Genomic DNA, 16,557 nt, shown 5'->3' with positions numbered 1-16,557 from the left:
GTACTCCCACGTGTCAGGGGAGAGGTATGTCCCAGCCGTACTCCCACGTGCCAGGGGAGGAAGTATGTCCCAGCCGTACTCCCACGAGCCAGGACCGGCATTCTGCTCAGGGTGCGACTCTATAGTGAATCTCTTCCGGGACCAGGATCCGTGTGCTCCCTCCTTGAAGGCAGGTCTGCTCAGGAAGCTAGCTCAAGGTCAGAGGTCAGCACAGAGTGTGGCCATACCTCAGTGAGTTGTATCCAGATCTTCCGCACAGCTTGACCCTCCTCTGGGAGGGCCGACTGTTGAAGGTTCAGGGCCAGGCCCTTCTGGATGCCCTGCCAGTACCCTTTCCACCACCCTTTCAAAGGTACGTGCCTTAGCTGCTTTCTGCCTCTCAGCCTGCCCTTCCGGTGAGTCTGTAACTCTAAGGCAGTCAGTATGAGAGCCCTGCAGGTCAGGTTCGGCCAGCAGATGTTAATAGTTCGAATTAGTTGTCAATATTTAAAAAATCGAATTTCACTTGAAAGTCTGGATTTCCATCTTTTCTTGAAAACCTGGATGATGTGGTCCTGGGCTGTTGTCTTGCTGGAATGAAGCTATTGGGCCTATTATTTATTTATTTTTTAAAAATAGGTTTATTTATTTAAAGAGAGAGAGACCAGCATGCCCCAACAGGGTCTTCCTACTGCAGTCTACCCCCAGCCTCAGCCAGCCAGGATCATAGGCATGTGCACCTGGTGTGTACAAGGAGACCTTGGGATGTGAACCCAGGACCCGCCCACATGGCCTCAGCATCATGGAGGTTATTGCTGCCGCTGTGGCTAGTCTGCTGTGCCGTTTTAGGTAACCTGGTGTTTGAACTTGGCCTTGATTCACACCAGGCCTGGCCTGCATTTTATATCCTCTTCTAGAACTTGATCTTCTGTAAACAAAATCAGGGTTACCGAGGTATAAATTACATAGGAAACTACATCCAATTCAAGTGGAAGCTTTGGTGACTACCTCTCCCGATTGCATATGAAATGATTTCAGAGACGAACCCCTAGAGGGCACTCTTACTCTTCCCAGGTTTCTGGGGGCATTGCACCGTGATGCCTCGCGCCCTCTGTCCCGGTGTGTTGCTGGGTGCTACAGCTATTTTTGTCTCCTTTCTTACCTTCCCTGGGAAGCTGGGTGTTTGCCTAGGGCAGCTCCATCAGACTTCCAAGCCTTTGTTCTCTCTACCAAACTGAGCTGCTTTCTAGGCTTGGCTATAGAAAGGCTCTTCTGAGTCCGCTGATAGGATGCTAATTGTTGAGGGTTAAAAAGGTAATAATGGGGGGACCAACAGTTAGCGTAATGGTTGTGTTGCTGGACTCCCATGTAGTCAACCGTGGTTCGAGTCCCAGACCTGGTGGCTTAAACTCACGCTGGGCACGTGTGCATGCGTGCCCAAGATCCTGAGAGGAGAAGGGATTTCAGCGTGGCCATCCCCCCGGGGGTGTGATTTTTTGCTTTCTGTCTCTCTGTCTCTATCTTTCTGGCAAGCGCACGTACCCTATAGCAAAAACCTCTCAAAAAAAAAAAAAAAAAAGATAATAATGGGATCAGCAGGTTGTGTAGTGGTTTATGTTGGACTTCCCCATGGTTGACCGAGCTTTGAGTCCTGGACCCGGTGGCTTGAAAATCATGCCAGGTGTGAGTGCGTGCATGCTTAAGATCCTAGGAGGAGAATGGAGGAGAAGGGATTGATTGCAGTTTAGCCATCCCCCAGGGGTGATTTCTCACTCACTGCCTCTCTCTTCCTCCCTCTCTCCCCAGCAAGTGCATGTGTCCTATAGCAAAAACCTCTAAAAAAAAAAGGAAGTCATAATGATAGCATCTCATTGGTTGAGTTCTGCCATATGCCGGAAGCCGTGCAGGATTGTTGTAAAATTATCTCCAGTCCATACTAGCAAGTTATCCCAATTTTATAGCTGACAAAATGCAACCTCATGGAGGTTGCCTTACTTGCAGTGGTCAGGGAGCAGTTGACTTGTGGTAATTTGGTGGCCCAGAGGATTGTTCAGCTCTCCCTGGTGTGGGTACCGTGAGTGTGGGTGGCACAAGTTTCTAGAGGGGAAGTGATGCTGAAGTAGTTCCCTGCTAGGCTTTCTCTGTTTTTGTTTTTGTTTTGTTTCGTTTTCTCCCACTCACCCAGAACAGCTCTGCTTTATTTGTTGTGTTTGCTTAGGCTTCGTGACAGATTTCTTTTGGAGGGAGGATTTCTCGGCTAAAAGAATGAGTAATCTAGTGCTGTTGGTGGTGGGGGCCATTGAAGGTCTCTGAGCAGGCGTGAGACTTGACCAGAATGTAGTCTGGCAACTCGGCGTTAGATCCGCCAGGGCCAGGCTGGAGGCAAGGAGACCAGTTAGTGTCACACAAATTCTGGCTCTTAATCTCTGACCTGCAAACTGTGATCCGTTTATGTTCAGTCATTGGATATGTCTACTTTGAAAATGTCTGGCCCCATTTCCTACCTCCTATTGCTCCACTGAGTTAAGAAAACAGCTTAGAATTAATATTTAAATTTTGTTCTCTTTTAGACTGATTGAGGAGTTGAAGCTCTCTTTGAAGAGCAAAGAAGCTTTAATTCAGTGCCTTAAAGAGGAGAAATCTCAGATGGCATCTCCTGATGCGAGTGTGTCATCTGGAGAGCTCCGAGGACTTTCTGCTGCTCCGAGGGAAGGAAAGGATAGAGAAACTGAGGTGAGGCAATGGGACATGAAGGGGGGCCTGGAATTAGAAGAACTGACTCCTGAATAGGAGAAGGAATGCACGCCCAGGCCTCCTGGTTCACACGCAGTCTGCCTCCAGCTAGTGTTAACCTATGAGCTGAAGAATCAGCAGAAACTGCCTTGGCTAGGGACCCTGGCATCCCCCCGGCCCCTCAGCCTGTGTTCATATAGAAAGCTGGTTAAAAAAGCAGGCTGGTTCCGGCTTGCTGCTCTTTCACTAGGCGTTAATTTACTGGAGCCTGGCAGCTTTATGTTCATCCTTCGGGTTTTCTTTCAGTGTATCGTACACCATTGTACACCATCGTACTCGTTTTACCTTTGTGGTTTAAGGCAGGTTTGAGGCCAACTTTGATCTGAAACTTTGGAGGCAGTAGGGGGAGGGAACTAAAACCTGCACTGGTCCTGGCAGCATGTGACCGGTGCAGCGTGCCCCTCATTCAGCCTCCCAGCCACTTGGTGAAGTGGAGATCATGGCCTCCGGTCGAGTTTAGAAACCAGCTCTGAGGATTGTTCTATTTTTCCCAGGCTCCCAGAGGTGGCCAAGGGTTACTAGTAGCTGGTCCCAAAGCCCCCCGTGGCCCTCCCCCACACTAGGTGCCTCCATGGCAAGTCATTTTGAAGAGGGTGGGCAGGATGAGTCTGGGTAGGTCTTAGTTGATACTTACGTCTTGTGGGACCCTGGGTGGCTGCTGCATATGGCATGTTTACATCAGGGCGTGTTCTGGATGTTTACGAAAGGCCTCAATTTCTTTATGGAGCAGGGTCTTTGTCTCTGCCATGGCTATGACTTCGGTAACCTCACCATTAACTGTCACCTGTCATCACCGTTGTCCCCTGCTCCTCTCGAAGGCTCACGCTCGCACTTCCTGGGTTTTGTCTTTAGCAGGCCTTTTCCATTTCATTCAGCGGCACCTTGGCCTGCTCTCTGGGGCTTTTGACCTCCCAATGGGGGTTGTGTATCTTCATACTTTTCGTCACTCAGATCAGGTGAGGCTTTGGGTGGGGCAGAGAGAAAGAGGGGGCACTTTTTTAATGAGTTCCACAGCTTCAGGGGAAAGTAAGTAAATGAGATGCCCACTCTGATTGTTTTGGGGAAGCGTTTGGATTTTGAGTTTCTTCTGAGCGACAATTAATGCCTTTTCTTAGGCTGCACAAATGGAGCATCAGAAGGAGAGAAAGCACTTTGAAGAGAGGATCCAGGTATGTGTTTATAGTTTACAAAAGTTTATTGAAGACTTACCCTATTCTCGCCTCTTGTTTTATTCTGAGAGCAACAGACAATTGTGTTTGATGATAGCTGTCATTTGTTGAATGGACTATGTGCCATTCCAGCTAAGGGAGCTTTGAGAGGATTTTTCAGCCTTTGCAAATAACCCTGTGAAGTAGGCGTTTCCATTTTGCAGATGTGGTACCTGAGGCTCAGAGGGCCGAGGCCATGTGCCTGAGATTCCGTAGTTAAGGGGAGGTGGAGCAAGGATTCGGACTGGCCAGTCTGATGCCAAACCTTGCTCTGTGGTCCCCGGGCCCGGTCACCGCAGCTAGCATTTATGGAGCGCCTGTCAGCTTGGAAAGCGCTTTCACATCCATTATCTCATTTGATCCTCACAACTAGCCCGGGAGGGAGGCAGCAGTGATTATCTTGGGAATGAACTCAGACTATAAATGTATAGTTCAGTCTCCATCACACCAAATTCCAGTCTGCTAGCTTCTGTAGCATTAAGGAATGAAATTAATGATCTGTTATTTCCCCCCAAATAACCTGGTACCATTTCAAAGACTCTAATGTGACTGTATTCAAATTCCAGAAGGCATTGGAGTCCTTCCCGTAGGAATAGCTGTCATCGTCTTAACTGATCAGATCCCTTCCCTTCACCCAGTCCTGTTGCCGTGAGCGCTAACACAGTAACTTGGAGCCGCTGCCACTGCGTTCAGCTTGACTTGGAAACATTAATCACGGGCTGACAGGAATAAGATAGAATAACTGCATTTGAGTGTGCTCTTAAAGATATATTTACAGTGCATTTTGGTTGGAACGCATCAACTTAGTGCATCTTCCTCTAATCTAATTTAGGCACTTCAGGAGGACCTGAGAGAGAAGGAAAGAGAAATTGCTACAGAGAAGAAAAATAGTTTAAAGAGGGATAAAGCCATTCAGGGTCTAACTGTGGCATTAAAATCAAAGGAAAAAGAGGTATGTCTGATACACTTGAAGTGAGATTTTTCTTTATTAGCTTCTGTGACTGGCCTGTCTTACTCTGAGTTTTTGGCTATAGATAAAAAGTTTATAAGAGAACTAAGCTGGAATGGAAAGTGGGAAAAGGATGCTTTACTTAACTGGAAATTCTTTTGGAACCTGGTACTGTCTAGTATAAATAAAATATGAGTTACATATGTAATTAAAATTTTTCTAGTACCATTAAAAGAAGTAAGAAACAAGTGAAATTAGTTTTTAATAATACATATTCAAACATTATCATTTTTTTCTTTCTTTCTTTGGAGAGGTTTTTGCTATAGGGTGTGTGCGCTCGCCAGAAAGACAGAGAGAGACAGAGAGACAGAAAGCAAGAAATCACCCCCCAGGGGGGATGGCCACGCCGCAATCCCCTCTCCTCCATTCTCCTCTCGGGATCTTGGGCACGCATGCACACGCGCCCGGCATGAGTTTAAGCCGCCGGGTCCGGGACTTGAACCTCGGTCGACTACATGGGAGTCCACCGACATAGCCATTACGCTAACTGCTGGTCCCTAAACATTACCATTTTACTATGTGATCAATAAAACAAAAGTAATAATAAAGTAGTTAGCACTTTTTCCCCTAGAACTAAGTGTTTGAAGTCCAGGTGTGCTTGTAACACATCTCTGTTCAGACCCACCAAAGTTTATGTGGCAAGAGCTGCACGCAGCTACTGGCTATCATACTAGATGTTGTAGGCCTCATCTTTGGAAAGGAAACAGAATTGAGAGAAAGGAATGGTGAGAGGCGTGTTCATGACTCTGCAGTTGGGTTATTGCCTTTGGGAGCCAAGGTGGTGATTGACGGTTCCCTGCTCTTTTCCTGCCATTAGTTAGTACAGCAATCCGCTGTGTGCCAGCTGTGTGCTGGGTTCAGACACCTCGAGCTTGGGCCCGCATGCACACGCGCCCGGCATGAGTTTAAGCCGCCGGGTCCGGGACTTGAACCTCGGTCGACTACATGGGAGTCCACCGACATAGCCATTACGCTAACTGCTGGTCCCTAAACATTACCATTTTACTATGTGATCAATAAAACAAAAGTAATAATAAAGTAGTTAGCACTTTTTCCCCTAGAACTAAGTGTTTGAAGTCCAGGTGTGCTTGTAACACATCTCTGTTCAGACCCACCAAAGTTTATGTGGCAAGAGCTGCACGCAGCTACTGGCTATCATACTAGATGTTGTAGGCCTCATCTTTGGAAAGGAAACAGAATTGAGAGAAAGGAATGGTGAGAGGCGTGTTCATGACTCTGCAGTTGGGTTATTGCCTTTGGGAGCCAAGGTGGTGATTGACGGTTCCCTGCTCTTTTCCTGCCATTAGTTAGTACAGCAATCCGCTGTGTGCCAGCTGTGTGCTGGGTTCAGACACCTCGAGAGGGAACTCCTGCTCTGCCTGCTTGTCTAGCGGGGAAGAGAGAGTGATGGGCCTTGTGACTGAAGGAAGTGCAGGGAGGTGGGAGGGGGAGGAAAGGCTGCCAGCCCAAGTCTGGTGTGGATATGGGACTTGGGAAGTGGAGCATGGGCAGTGGGGTTTGGGGAGTGGGGCTTGGAGAGAGGGGCTTGGGGATTGGGTGTGGGGAGTGCCTGTAGGAGAGGGTGCCTGAGCTGAGTTGTGAAGGCTGAAAGGAAGCAGAGATAGAGAGGCCATTTCCGACAGAGAGAGAACATTGATCAAGGCCTTGATTTGGGAACGAGCCAGATAGGTGTGCGAATCACAAACAGTCAGGGGTTGCCAGAGCACGAAGAGCAGGACTAGCAAGGCGAGAAGAAGCTGAGATGGTTGCAAGCAGCAACCCCGCCTGTGGAGTGGGGACTCATCATGTCACCTGCGTGGGTCGCACTCTCTGAGGTGGTTAAGCAGATAAGTAGGGTCACATTTTCATGTAAGAGAGATCTCTGGCTATATTTGGAGAGTAGATTTCAGGAGGGAGAGTATTGGACAGGGGCTAGTAGCCCGATGAGAGCCACAAGACCAAATCAGAGCAGTGGTCACAGCAAGTGGGAATGGATGGGAAGCAATTTATGCAAAAAATAAAATAGGAAATAATTAAAAATTAGAAGTAAAGTTGGGAAAATTCGATGACTAGAGGTAGGACTTTAGAGAAGAAGCCAGTGTGTGGCTTGCATAGCTAGGGATGTGGTGATGCCACTGACTCAGTGAAAAGCACAGAAGCTGGACTATGGTACTAAGAGGGCTGGGGGTCGAGAGGAGCAGCCTGTTTAGCAAGCACTGACCTTCAGGAGCTGTGGCCCTTCCAGGTCAGATGTCAGAGAAGCAGACAGATAGGCATGAGCAAAGTGTGGAGCCAGCTCAGTTCAGAAGAAGTTGATCTGGGAATTTCTCATGTACAGGAGTGAGTCTGAATTCTGAAGATTGACCTGGTTATCCTAGGACAGTGCAGAATGGAAAAGAAGAAAGCTGATTGCTGTTCAAGTCCTGGACCAGTGGCTTGAAACTCACGCTGGATGTGTGTGTGTGTGCGTGTGTGCCCAAAATGCCGAGAGGAGAGATTGAAGGAGAAGGGATTGTGGTGTGGCCAATCCCCCCTGGGATGTGATTTCTGACTTTCTGTCTGTCTGTCTGTCTGTCTCTCTGTGGCTAGCGCTTCTGCCCCATAGTAAAAAATCTTTCTCTAAAAATAAAAAAAAAAAAAAAGAAAAAGAAAAAGACTGAGGATAGGACTACAAGGGCTGTCAGAATTTTAGGGATTGAGAGAGGAATGCGCAAAGACGACAGAGGGGTGGTTTCAGAAATAGGAAACTCACCAGAAGACTGTGGTGTTGAAAAAGTGAAGAATGTGAGAATTTGAGTGGTCACCAGCGTCAGATATGGCAGAGGTTTGATTCATAATAACAGTCATAATTTGTACCACGTGTGGGACTTGATGGCCCTGCTGAATTTGGGGACTCAGTATGTCATGACAGCAGTGGGGAAGCAATGCTTGGTGTCGGAAAGTTCAGACTGTGGTCACGGTGGTTCATGGCTGACTCTGGGGTACTGAAGATGAGGAATTCTGGCTGGGAATAGCCAGCCTTGCTGGTTGGGTGGGTCATCCATCCAGGCAGTACTGGAAGTTAGGTTAGCATGAGCCAGGCGCACGTTACACAGGACGCGTTACCTCATCTCACGCTAACACGCCGTAGTCAGGTGAGTGGTGGTATCTTCACTTCACAGTTAAGGGAATTGAGTCTCAATGAGGTTAAGTGTCTCACCTGAAGTCATCCAGCTGTAAATGGCCAATCTTGAAACCCCACTCAGGTCTTTCCTGACTATAGAGCCCTTGATTATAGGCACTCCACAGTTGAGCCGGAAAAGCATTTGGGCTGTGCGGAGAGGGGAGCGCGCAGTTGTGTACTTGGCCGCTGTTCCTTATTCCCCGCCAGGTTGAAGAACTTAACTCTGAAATCCAAGGGCTCAGTGCCGCGATTGCTGCAGGCAGAGAGGCCCCGCAGAAAGCACAGACCCGGAAACTCCAGGTAAGTGTTCACTTTGGTTTAAGTGGCTGTCTCTTTGATCCTTATTCCTGGTGAGGTAAGGACTTTGCAACTGAAAGGAACTTGGATGATTTTAATAAGGAAAACTGTGGGTGGTCTTTAGTGATAGAATTAGCTCAGTCTAATTAAAGGGAAATTCTGCACTAGCTTTGGAAGCTTCTCCAGCCCCCTCCTCAAAATGATGATGGTAATGATGACAACTACCCCCACGGTTGGGAGTGCTGAGTTTACTCTCTGCCACGTAACAGACAGTGCAAGATATGCGGATTATCTCATTTAATCTTCACACCCCTGTGGGGGTTTTGAGGCTCATTGAGAGTGTGCAGCTTACTCACTGTCACACAGCTAGCAAGTGGGGGCCCTGGATTTAAATGCCTAATTGCTAAGAAAGGCAGCAAGCATTTACTGAACAAATACTATGTGCCACGACCTGCCAAGTGCTCCCTGTAGAGGATCTCAGTTATCTGCACAGCAGCTCTGGGAATCGGGCACTGTTACTATCCTGTTTTACTTTGGAGGAAGTCCAGGTTGAGTTACTTGCTCAGGGTCACAGAGAGCGCAAGGATTTGACCGCTGAGCTGGCACTGCAAAGCCTGTGCTTTTACTTGTCACCTAGACTTCTCTCACCCAGCTGCAGCAGTCCTGCCTGCACCCTCCCCAGTTTCTGTTTCGGGCCTTGAAGTTTTTGACCTGCCTCTCTCTTATCTTTCCCCATACTTCACTTCAAGGACTCTTGCTGGTCATCCTCTTGATCTTACCTCTCTCTTCCTCATTTTCAAGTTATTTTAATATTTTCTTCCCGCGTTTCTACTTTTCCCATGCAGTTTATGCCTATTACCAGTAACTTGATGAATCAATAAAGTTCCATCATCAAAATAAGTCCAAACGGCCTAAACCTCTCTCCTCCCACCCCCTGCCTGAGGTTGCCTTTGGTTATAAAGTAGAAGTTAGAAGTTAAGTCTAATTTAAGGCTGTTTGATTCCTAACATCCATATACCATGCTTTATCTTTTGCAGAGTTTTGGTTCATAGTAAGAACAATTGAAGTAATTTGGTTTAAATCATGGAGTGCTAGAAGCATAGACTAATCTCTGTTTTGGGGTTCTCAGACTTCCCACCCCCCTCCCCCGTTTTGACAGTGCTGAGGTTACACTGGAATTTTTTTTCCTTGCTTAGAAATTAGCAAGCTTCGGGACCAGCAGTTAGCATAATGGCTATGTCACTGGACTCCCACGTAGTTGACCGTGGTTCGAGCCCCGGACCCGGTGGCTTCAACTCACGCCGGGTGCGTGTGCGTACATGCCCAAGATCCTGAGAGGAGAATGGAGGAGAAGGGATTGTGGCATGGTCATCCCCCCTGGGGGGGTGATTTCTCACTTTCTGTCTCTCTGTCTCTGTCTGTCTGGCGAGTGCATGCACCCTATAGCAAAAACCTCTCCAAAAAAAAAAAAAAAGAAATTAGCAAGTTTCTGAAACTAATTTCTTAGGGAAACCACCTATATTTTCCATTGCTTGAGGAAAAAAAAATATGTTGGCAAATGATAGCCAGAGAGACTAGACAGCCTTGTAAGCATTATGATGTTTTACTTTTTATGTTGGGCCTTAAAAGAAAGAAATGAGCCTTATAAATTTAAATGGTACCAGATTTACTACGTACATTTATTAATTTAATAACCTCCAGTCCTGGTTGAGAGACCTTTCGAATGATTTTTTAGGGACTCGCAATGCACATTGTTGGTCAGGGTTCTTGTCTGCAAATGCACAGAGGATCAGTAACTGCTGTAATTCCCGAGTTCCACATGACAGGACGACAGCTCAGCGAACCCTCATTTAATCCTTACCCCGTAGGTAGTGTGTTTCCGAACTTTAGCCAGTTTGTGCCAGGACTCGAAACCCAATCTGTCTCCAAAGCCTATTTTCTTTCCACTGCTCCTATTGGGAGCGATGAAGTGCATACAGTGCACTGTAATGTACTGGCGATTTCCTTGTGAAGTGTGAGTAGTTTAATGTTACGCAGACACTTGTCAGTGCACTTCCTTTCACTTACTGTGACCTTTTTGGGATATCATGATTTGAACTACTTGCATTGTGAGTTAAATAACTGAAGATCACATGGTCTGCATCAAGCCAGAAACTGAAGCAACAGTAAGTGATATTTAAACTCTAGTGGCTGTTGCCATAGTTCAGAGGCACAGAGACAAGAATTGTAATCATAGGAATGACTGAAGATTACCATGTGGACTGGCCGATGTTACTTCTGTACCATTTAAAAAATATTTTCAAATTGGAAATCTATCTCCTCTCTAACCATAAAATAAAAATGCACATTGTAGAAAATTGATAAAATATTTAATGTACTAGAAAAACGTTGATAGAAATCATTGATGAACTTACCTCTAAAGATGTTCACTGGTAAATGCTTGGATTTTTTCGATGCATATTTATACACATATACATGTGAACTTGAGAAAGTTAAGTAAGATCATTAAGTTCATCCTATAACATTTTATGAATTATTTAATTTTATTTATTCATTTATTTTAATTTGACCAGAGATAGACACACACACACACAGATGTAGGGCGGGGTAAATGAGAAAGCAAGCCACCAGGTCCGGGACTCGAGTGTGGGCAGCCATGTGGGAATGAGTGTCTAGCACTTTAACTGCCATGCCACTTGCTGGACCCTGTCCTATAACTTTAAAAGAAATCTAACATTCTTTCCATGGCAGTGTATGTAGGGTTGTTGGAAAAGCCATAACATGTCTTTCTATGCAAAAAGGCATCATGGTGTTTCCAGTGACCCAATATATACAATATATACACACGCACACACACACACACACATATGTGTGTATATATATATATATACACACACATATATATGTATAGATATATGTATATATATATATTATCTGTCCATCTATCTACATAACCAGTCTTTTAAAAATTTTTTGTTTTGAGATAATTATGGATTCACATGCAGTAGGTTTCTGTACACTCTTTATCTAGTTCTCCCAAAGGGTCATATCTTACATAACTTAAATAATATCAGAACCAATACATTGATATTGGTGCACTGACCTTAGAGTTTAGAGTTTACTTGCGTGTGTGTGTATGTGTGTGGGTGTGGGTGTTTACTCTGTGCTACCCAGTCTTTTTAAACAGCTGCATATAGTCAATCCGTGTTATGAATATACCATATTTTTTGATTGGGAAGAACAAGGGGTGTAACATGGACTTGAATCCTGGTTCTGCTCTTCACTAACTGTTACCTTGGGCAGAGTAAGCGAGCTGCCCCCACCTGTCTGTGCATTGTAAAATCTGGATCATCACACTCATGTCAAATAGACCTTACAGGCTTAACAGGGATGTACAGCTGGGCACAAGTCATTGGCTCAGTAAATGTTAGCTCACTCTTCAGTTAGGGGGTATAGTCTCTTGGCCCAAAAATATAGTAGTTACTTTGGTTGGTTTTTCAGATTTTTTACATATATATATATGGATTTTGGTTTGAAGAAACCTCTCTGACACCTTTTATCAAGAATAAAAGATTATAAAGTAAGCAAAGAAAAAAGGGACCTAGATCTGTTCTCTTGCACCTACTGAAGTGGCACTTTACGTTTCATATTTCACATTCACAACAACCCTGTGAAGTAGAGGCTGTTGCTTCCCACTTCCCAGATGAGGAAATAAACTTCAGAGAAGCTAACTTCTCACAAGTCACATAGCTAGGACTGGCCTTTCAACCCTGGGCTTTCTAACTCTCTCTTCATTTTTTCCCCATGTTGATAGAGAGGGGAGAGGGGTGAGAGGAGGAGTGGGAGAGAGACAGATAGGTTTTTAATTCTTTTTTTTTTTTAACTATTTGTATAGGATAGAGAAAGAAGGAAGGTGAGAAATCACCCCCTAGGGAGGATGGCCACATTGCAGTCCTCTTCCTCCATTCTTCTGTTGGGAGTTTTGGGCACATACGTGCCCAGCATGATATTCAAGCTGTCAGGTCCAGTACTTGAACCTCATTTGGCCATGTAGGAGTCCAGAGCCTTAACTATCACATAACCTGCTGGCCCTGAGACAGATAGGTATTTTTAAATACTTTATTTATGTATTTCTCTCGTGAAGGAGAAAGAGAAAGATTTTGGGGAAATGCGAGGAGAGAGAGAGAGAGAGAGAGACAGGTACCCTTAATTGATTTCGTCCTCCTGTGATGCACCCCCTCGCCTTCCAGCTCACCAGGATTGCAGATGTATGTGCCCGTGGGCATGCCCGGCACGTTTAGGTCCACCTGGTATCCCAACCTAGGCCTCCCATATGGCTTCCAGCCTCCCAAGCAGTGCACAACCATGGTGCCTAAACTGAGCCTAAACTCATCCAGTTTATACACAGGGGGCAGAAACAGTTTGCTTAATATTGTATGTAGTCTTCAGCTTCTGACCATGTCTAATTGAACCAAGTCAATGCCACCTGGGCATCCTGTAGAAAAAGGTAAAAAAGTTCCCCAAAGAAGTATTTCTAAGGGCTACTTAATGAAAATTTGTCATGGAAAGTGTAAAGTGTCTTTATGAAGTGAATAGAATAGAAGCTATGAATTTGCATTTTTTGAGCTTGGAGTTTGAACAAGTTTTTTTTAAAAAATAATTATTTCTTTATTTAATTCCATTTGTTATTATTATCTTTTAATTTGACCAGAGAGAGACAGAGAGAGGGACAGAGAGATGAAGAAAGGGAAAGCGAGAAAGTAAGCTGACATGTCCGGGACTCAAACCGTGGTCAGCTATATGGGAATCCGGTGCCTTTAATCACCATGCCACCTGCTGGCCCCAAGTTTTAATGAATTTTAAAGCTTGGAGTTTGCCATTGTTATTTATGTGATATCCTGCAGAACTTTCATCACTTTATAATAACTATTAGTAGTGAGTGTTGCTGTCCTGTGTTTAACAAACCCTAACTCTTTTTAAGTCTATAGCCCTCCCCCTCGAGTTCAGTCTCCTTGCTTGAATTCTTACTAGGTTATTGGTGTTCATTGGGATCTTCGCTGGTAAGGGTAAGGCCGTCTGGTGCTATGTAAAGAACACCAGGCTCTGGAGGCCTTTGGATCCCAGATTTACTCACCTAGGGTCTGATGACAGACAAGTCACTTAAGTGGGGATCATAATGTGCAATTGGTAGGGCTGGTGTGAGAAACAGAGAATAGGAGTAAGGAGTTAGCTCCTCACATATGGTCAGTGCTTAATGATGGGTAGCTATGGATTCCCTTCAAGGTGAGCGTGGTCCCATCATTGTTTACTTTCCTTCCTTTGTTGAGTTTATTTACATAAGCACTGCCACAGATACCTATGTAAAAAAATTTGGCCTTCAACATAGATTTCCCACTTCTTTTTTATTTCTTTTACTTTCAAAGGAAACAAAACCAGAAGCTTTTGTAAACTTACAGTAAACTTACTGCAGAATTTGAATGCGGTTCACTTCAGTTTGCTGTGTTCTGCATGAAGTTAGGGGAATAAGGGACCAAATGTCTGGTCTTAAGGTGACCTGGGCCCAGCAGGGCTCCGTGGCACCCAGACTAGTGTGGTTGTAGGCCACCTGTCTGGGGCAGCAGTTGACACCTGAATAGCCGAGACTTAACTAGTAATATTGGTGGGCCTAAATTTCCTGGAAAGGCCAAGAAGCTGTGCCTTTTCTGCAGTCTGAGTTGTGACCTTCACAGGTCATTTGTTTTTGAATTCTTAATCTGGAGCTTCCGTCTAATTCAAAGGACCGATTAAAAGAGGTTAATTTTTTTTGATTAGAAGTATTAAAGTGCTTCAGAATTTTTTTTAAAGATGTCTGGACTTAGTTCTACGTAATAGATTTTTAGACCATTTACAATGTGGTCATTTATTTTTTTATAGAGCATTGTAATACAAAAATATTCCCATGTTTTCAATTCTTTGTAAACCTAGTTTTAAGATTTCATGGTATATATTTATCATACTTTACTAATCCATTTTTGTATTACTACATGTTTAGGTTTTTCATTTTTTTATTGTTACAAGAGATTCTAGAACAAAAAACCTTCATATGTAAGTATCACATTCCCCCTTCCCCATATTTTGGATTCCTCTGATATGAACCCTGGAAAGGGGATGAGTGTGAACATTTTATACTATACATATGTACTTGATATATGTAACTTGTCCAGGCAGTCAGTTACATTCCTGCCAACATATTCCCTGGCTTCTATATGCTTGACCAGTTCCTGAAAAGGAAATTAAGAGTACCGTTTCACAACAAGCTTGTCAGCACTGACTATTCTCATTAAAACAATATTACTTTGATGAATGAGAACTTGTTTTAATTTGCTCTTTTTAATTACTGGTGAGTTAGAACATTTTTTGTATGTGTTTGATAATCACATTTGTGTCTTCTCTAGTGAACTGTGTATTAATAAAATAAAGATGTTCCTGACACATTTAGCCCTTAGACTGGCTGAAGCCTTAGCCTTTCAAGGTAGCTGTTAAACTACCAGGTGACTGCTTGTTTTCCTCCAAGTGACTGGGTTCGAGCATTCCAACATAGGTGAACATCGCTAGTGCTTAGGTCGCTCTGCTTTTCAAGTGCTATGCATGTTCTACCTCTGTCAGGGTCTAGCAGGGTCCTGACACTGCGATCCACCCCAGCTTCAGCCAGCCCCAGATCAGGGGTATCTTGGTGCCTGGTGTGTTCAGGGAGGTCTCCAGACACGAACCTGGGACATCCTCCTGTGAGTCACCTTGCAGAACAGTGTGTTTCACTGCTGCACCCCTCTCTCGCTCCCATCTACCTTTTTAAAAAATGAGCTTTTTTTTTTTTTTTTTTTTAAGTGAGAGATTTTTGCTACAGGGATACGCTTGATGGAGAGACAGAAAGTGAGAAATCACCCCCAGGGAAGATAGCCTTGCCACAGTCCCTTCTCCTCTATTCCCCTCTCGGGATTTGGGGCATACACCCACAAGCTCCTGGTGTGCGTTTCAAGCCCTCCGAGTGTAGGACTCGAACTGTGGTTGACTACATGGAGTCCAGTGACTTAATTGTTATGCCATCTGCTGGTCCCATAAAATAAGTTAATTTTTTTAACTATTATGGAAATTACATATTCACTCATCTTAGAGTTTGCTGGTCCCATAAAATAAGTTAATTTTTTAAACTATTATGGAAGTAACATATTCACTCATCTTAGAGCATTTGAAAATACTGAAGGAAGAAAAAAAATCAACTATTGTGTCATCAGGAAAGTCATGACATATTTTTCTGTGCAAAAATGCGTCATGAATTTTCTGACAACCCGTATATTCTCACCCCAGGGAAGATAGTTACTGTTAACTTTTTGTGCTTTTTCCATTTAGTCTTTTTAAAAAAGCTTATTTTACTCAACTGTAGACTTTCACCTTAACATCAACATCATAATGCAAATGTTATCTGGTGTTATTACAAACTCTTCATATTATTTGTGCTTTGGATCCTGAATGTTGTCTATGTTAATCTTTTTCTTTTTCCCCCCAAGGTGCAAAAGGAGCTCCTAGTTTTTTTGTTTCTTTGTTTAATGAGGCGTGAAACTCGTTCATCTCCCTCCTCTCCTCTCTCTTACAGGGATCTGAAGATTATGAGGCTGCTCTGTCAGAGAAGGAAGCCCTTTTGGCTGAGCTGCACTCGGAGAACCTGACCAAGAGTGCAGAGAACCACAGGCTGCGTAGGAACATTAAGAAGGTCACTCAGGAGCTGAGTGACTTGCAGCACGAGAGGGAGAGACTAGAGAAGGACCTGGAGGAGGCCCGTCGAGAGAGGAGCAAGGGAGACTGCACCATCCGTGTGAGTGCGCCTGCGCATCCGTGCGTGAGGCCTGGGGCTGTGGCTGTTTCTGTGATAGGGTGGTACGCAGGGCAGGATGCTCAAAACAACCCAGACATACAAAGAAGAAAGTACTTCACTCATCTCATCACCTAGAAATGGCCAGCCCGAACTGCTGATATCTGATGTTTTGGTCCTTTTATTCTCTCTCTTTCTCTCTCTGCCTCCCTCTCTCACACACACAGCCACCCACCCACACACAACATTGGTATCAAGCTGA

At 44.7% G+C, this 16,557-nt stretch overlaps 1 protein-coding gene across 8 annotated transcripts in view; it reads left to right on the top strand.

The window, feature by feature from the left end:
* Positions 1 to 16,557, top strand: part of CDK5RAP2 (CDK5 regulatory subunit associated protein 2) — a 208,699-nt gene that overhangs the window by 57,002 nt on the left and 135,140 nt on the right. For all 8 annotated transcript variants that reach the window (XM_006155484.3, XM_027774561.1, XM_027774562.1 and 5 more), the window contains exons 9-13: positions 2,550 to 2,712; positions 3,888 to 3,941; positions 4,813 to 4,932; positions 8,360 to 8,452; positions 16,080 to 16,298. In XM_006155484.3, the coding sequence (XP_006155546.1) occupies positions 2,550 to 2,712; positions 3,888 to 3,941; positions 4,813 to 4,932; positions 8,360 to 8,452; positions 16,080 to 16,298 (649 nt within the window). The remainder of the gene's footprint in view (positions 1 to 2,549; positions 2,713 to 3,887; positions 3,942 to 4,812; positions 4,933 to 8,359; positions 8,453 to 16,079; positions 16,299 to 16,557) is intronic.

The sequence above is a fragment of the Tupaia chinensis genome, unplaced genomic scaffold (assembly GCF_000334495.1).
Source record: "Tupaia chinensis unplaced genomic scaffold, TupChi_1.0 Scaffold000455_1, whole genome shotgun sequence".
NCBI lineage: Eukaryota > Metazoa > Chordata > Mammalia > Scandentia > Tupaiidae > Tupaia > Tupaia belangeri.
This window is presented reverse-complemented; position numbering and strand designations above follow the sequence as displayed.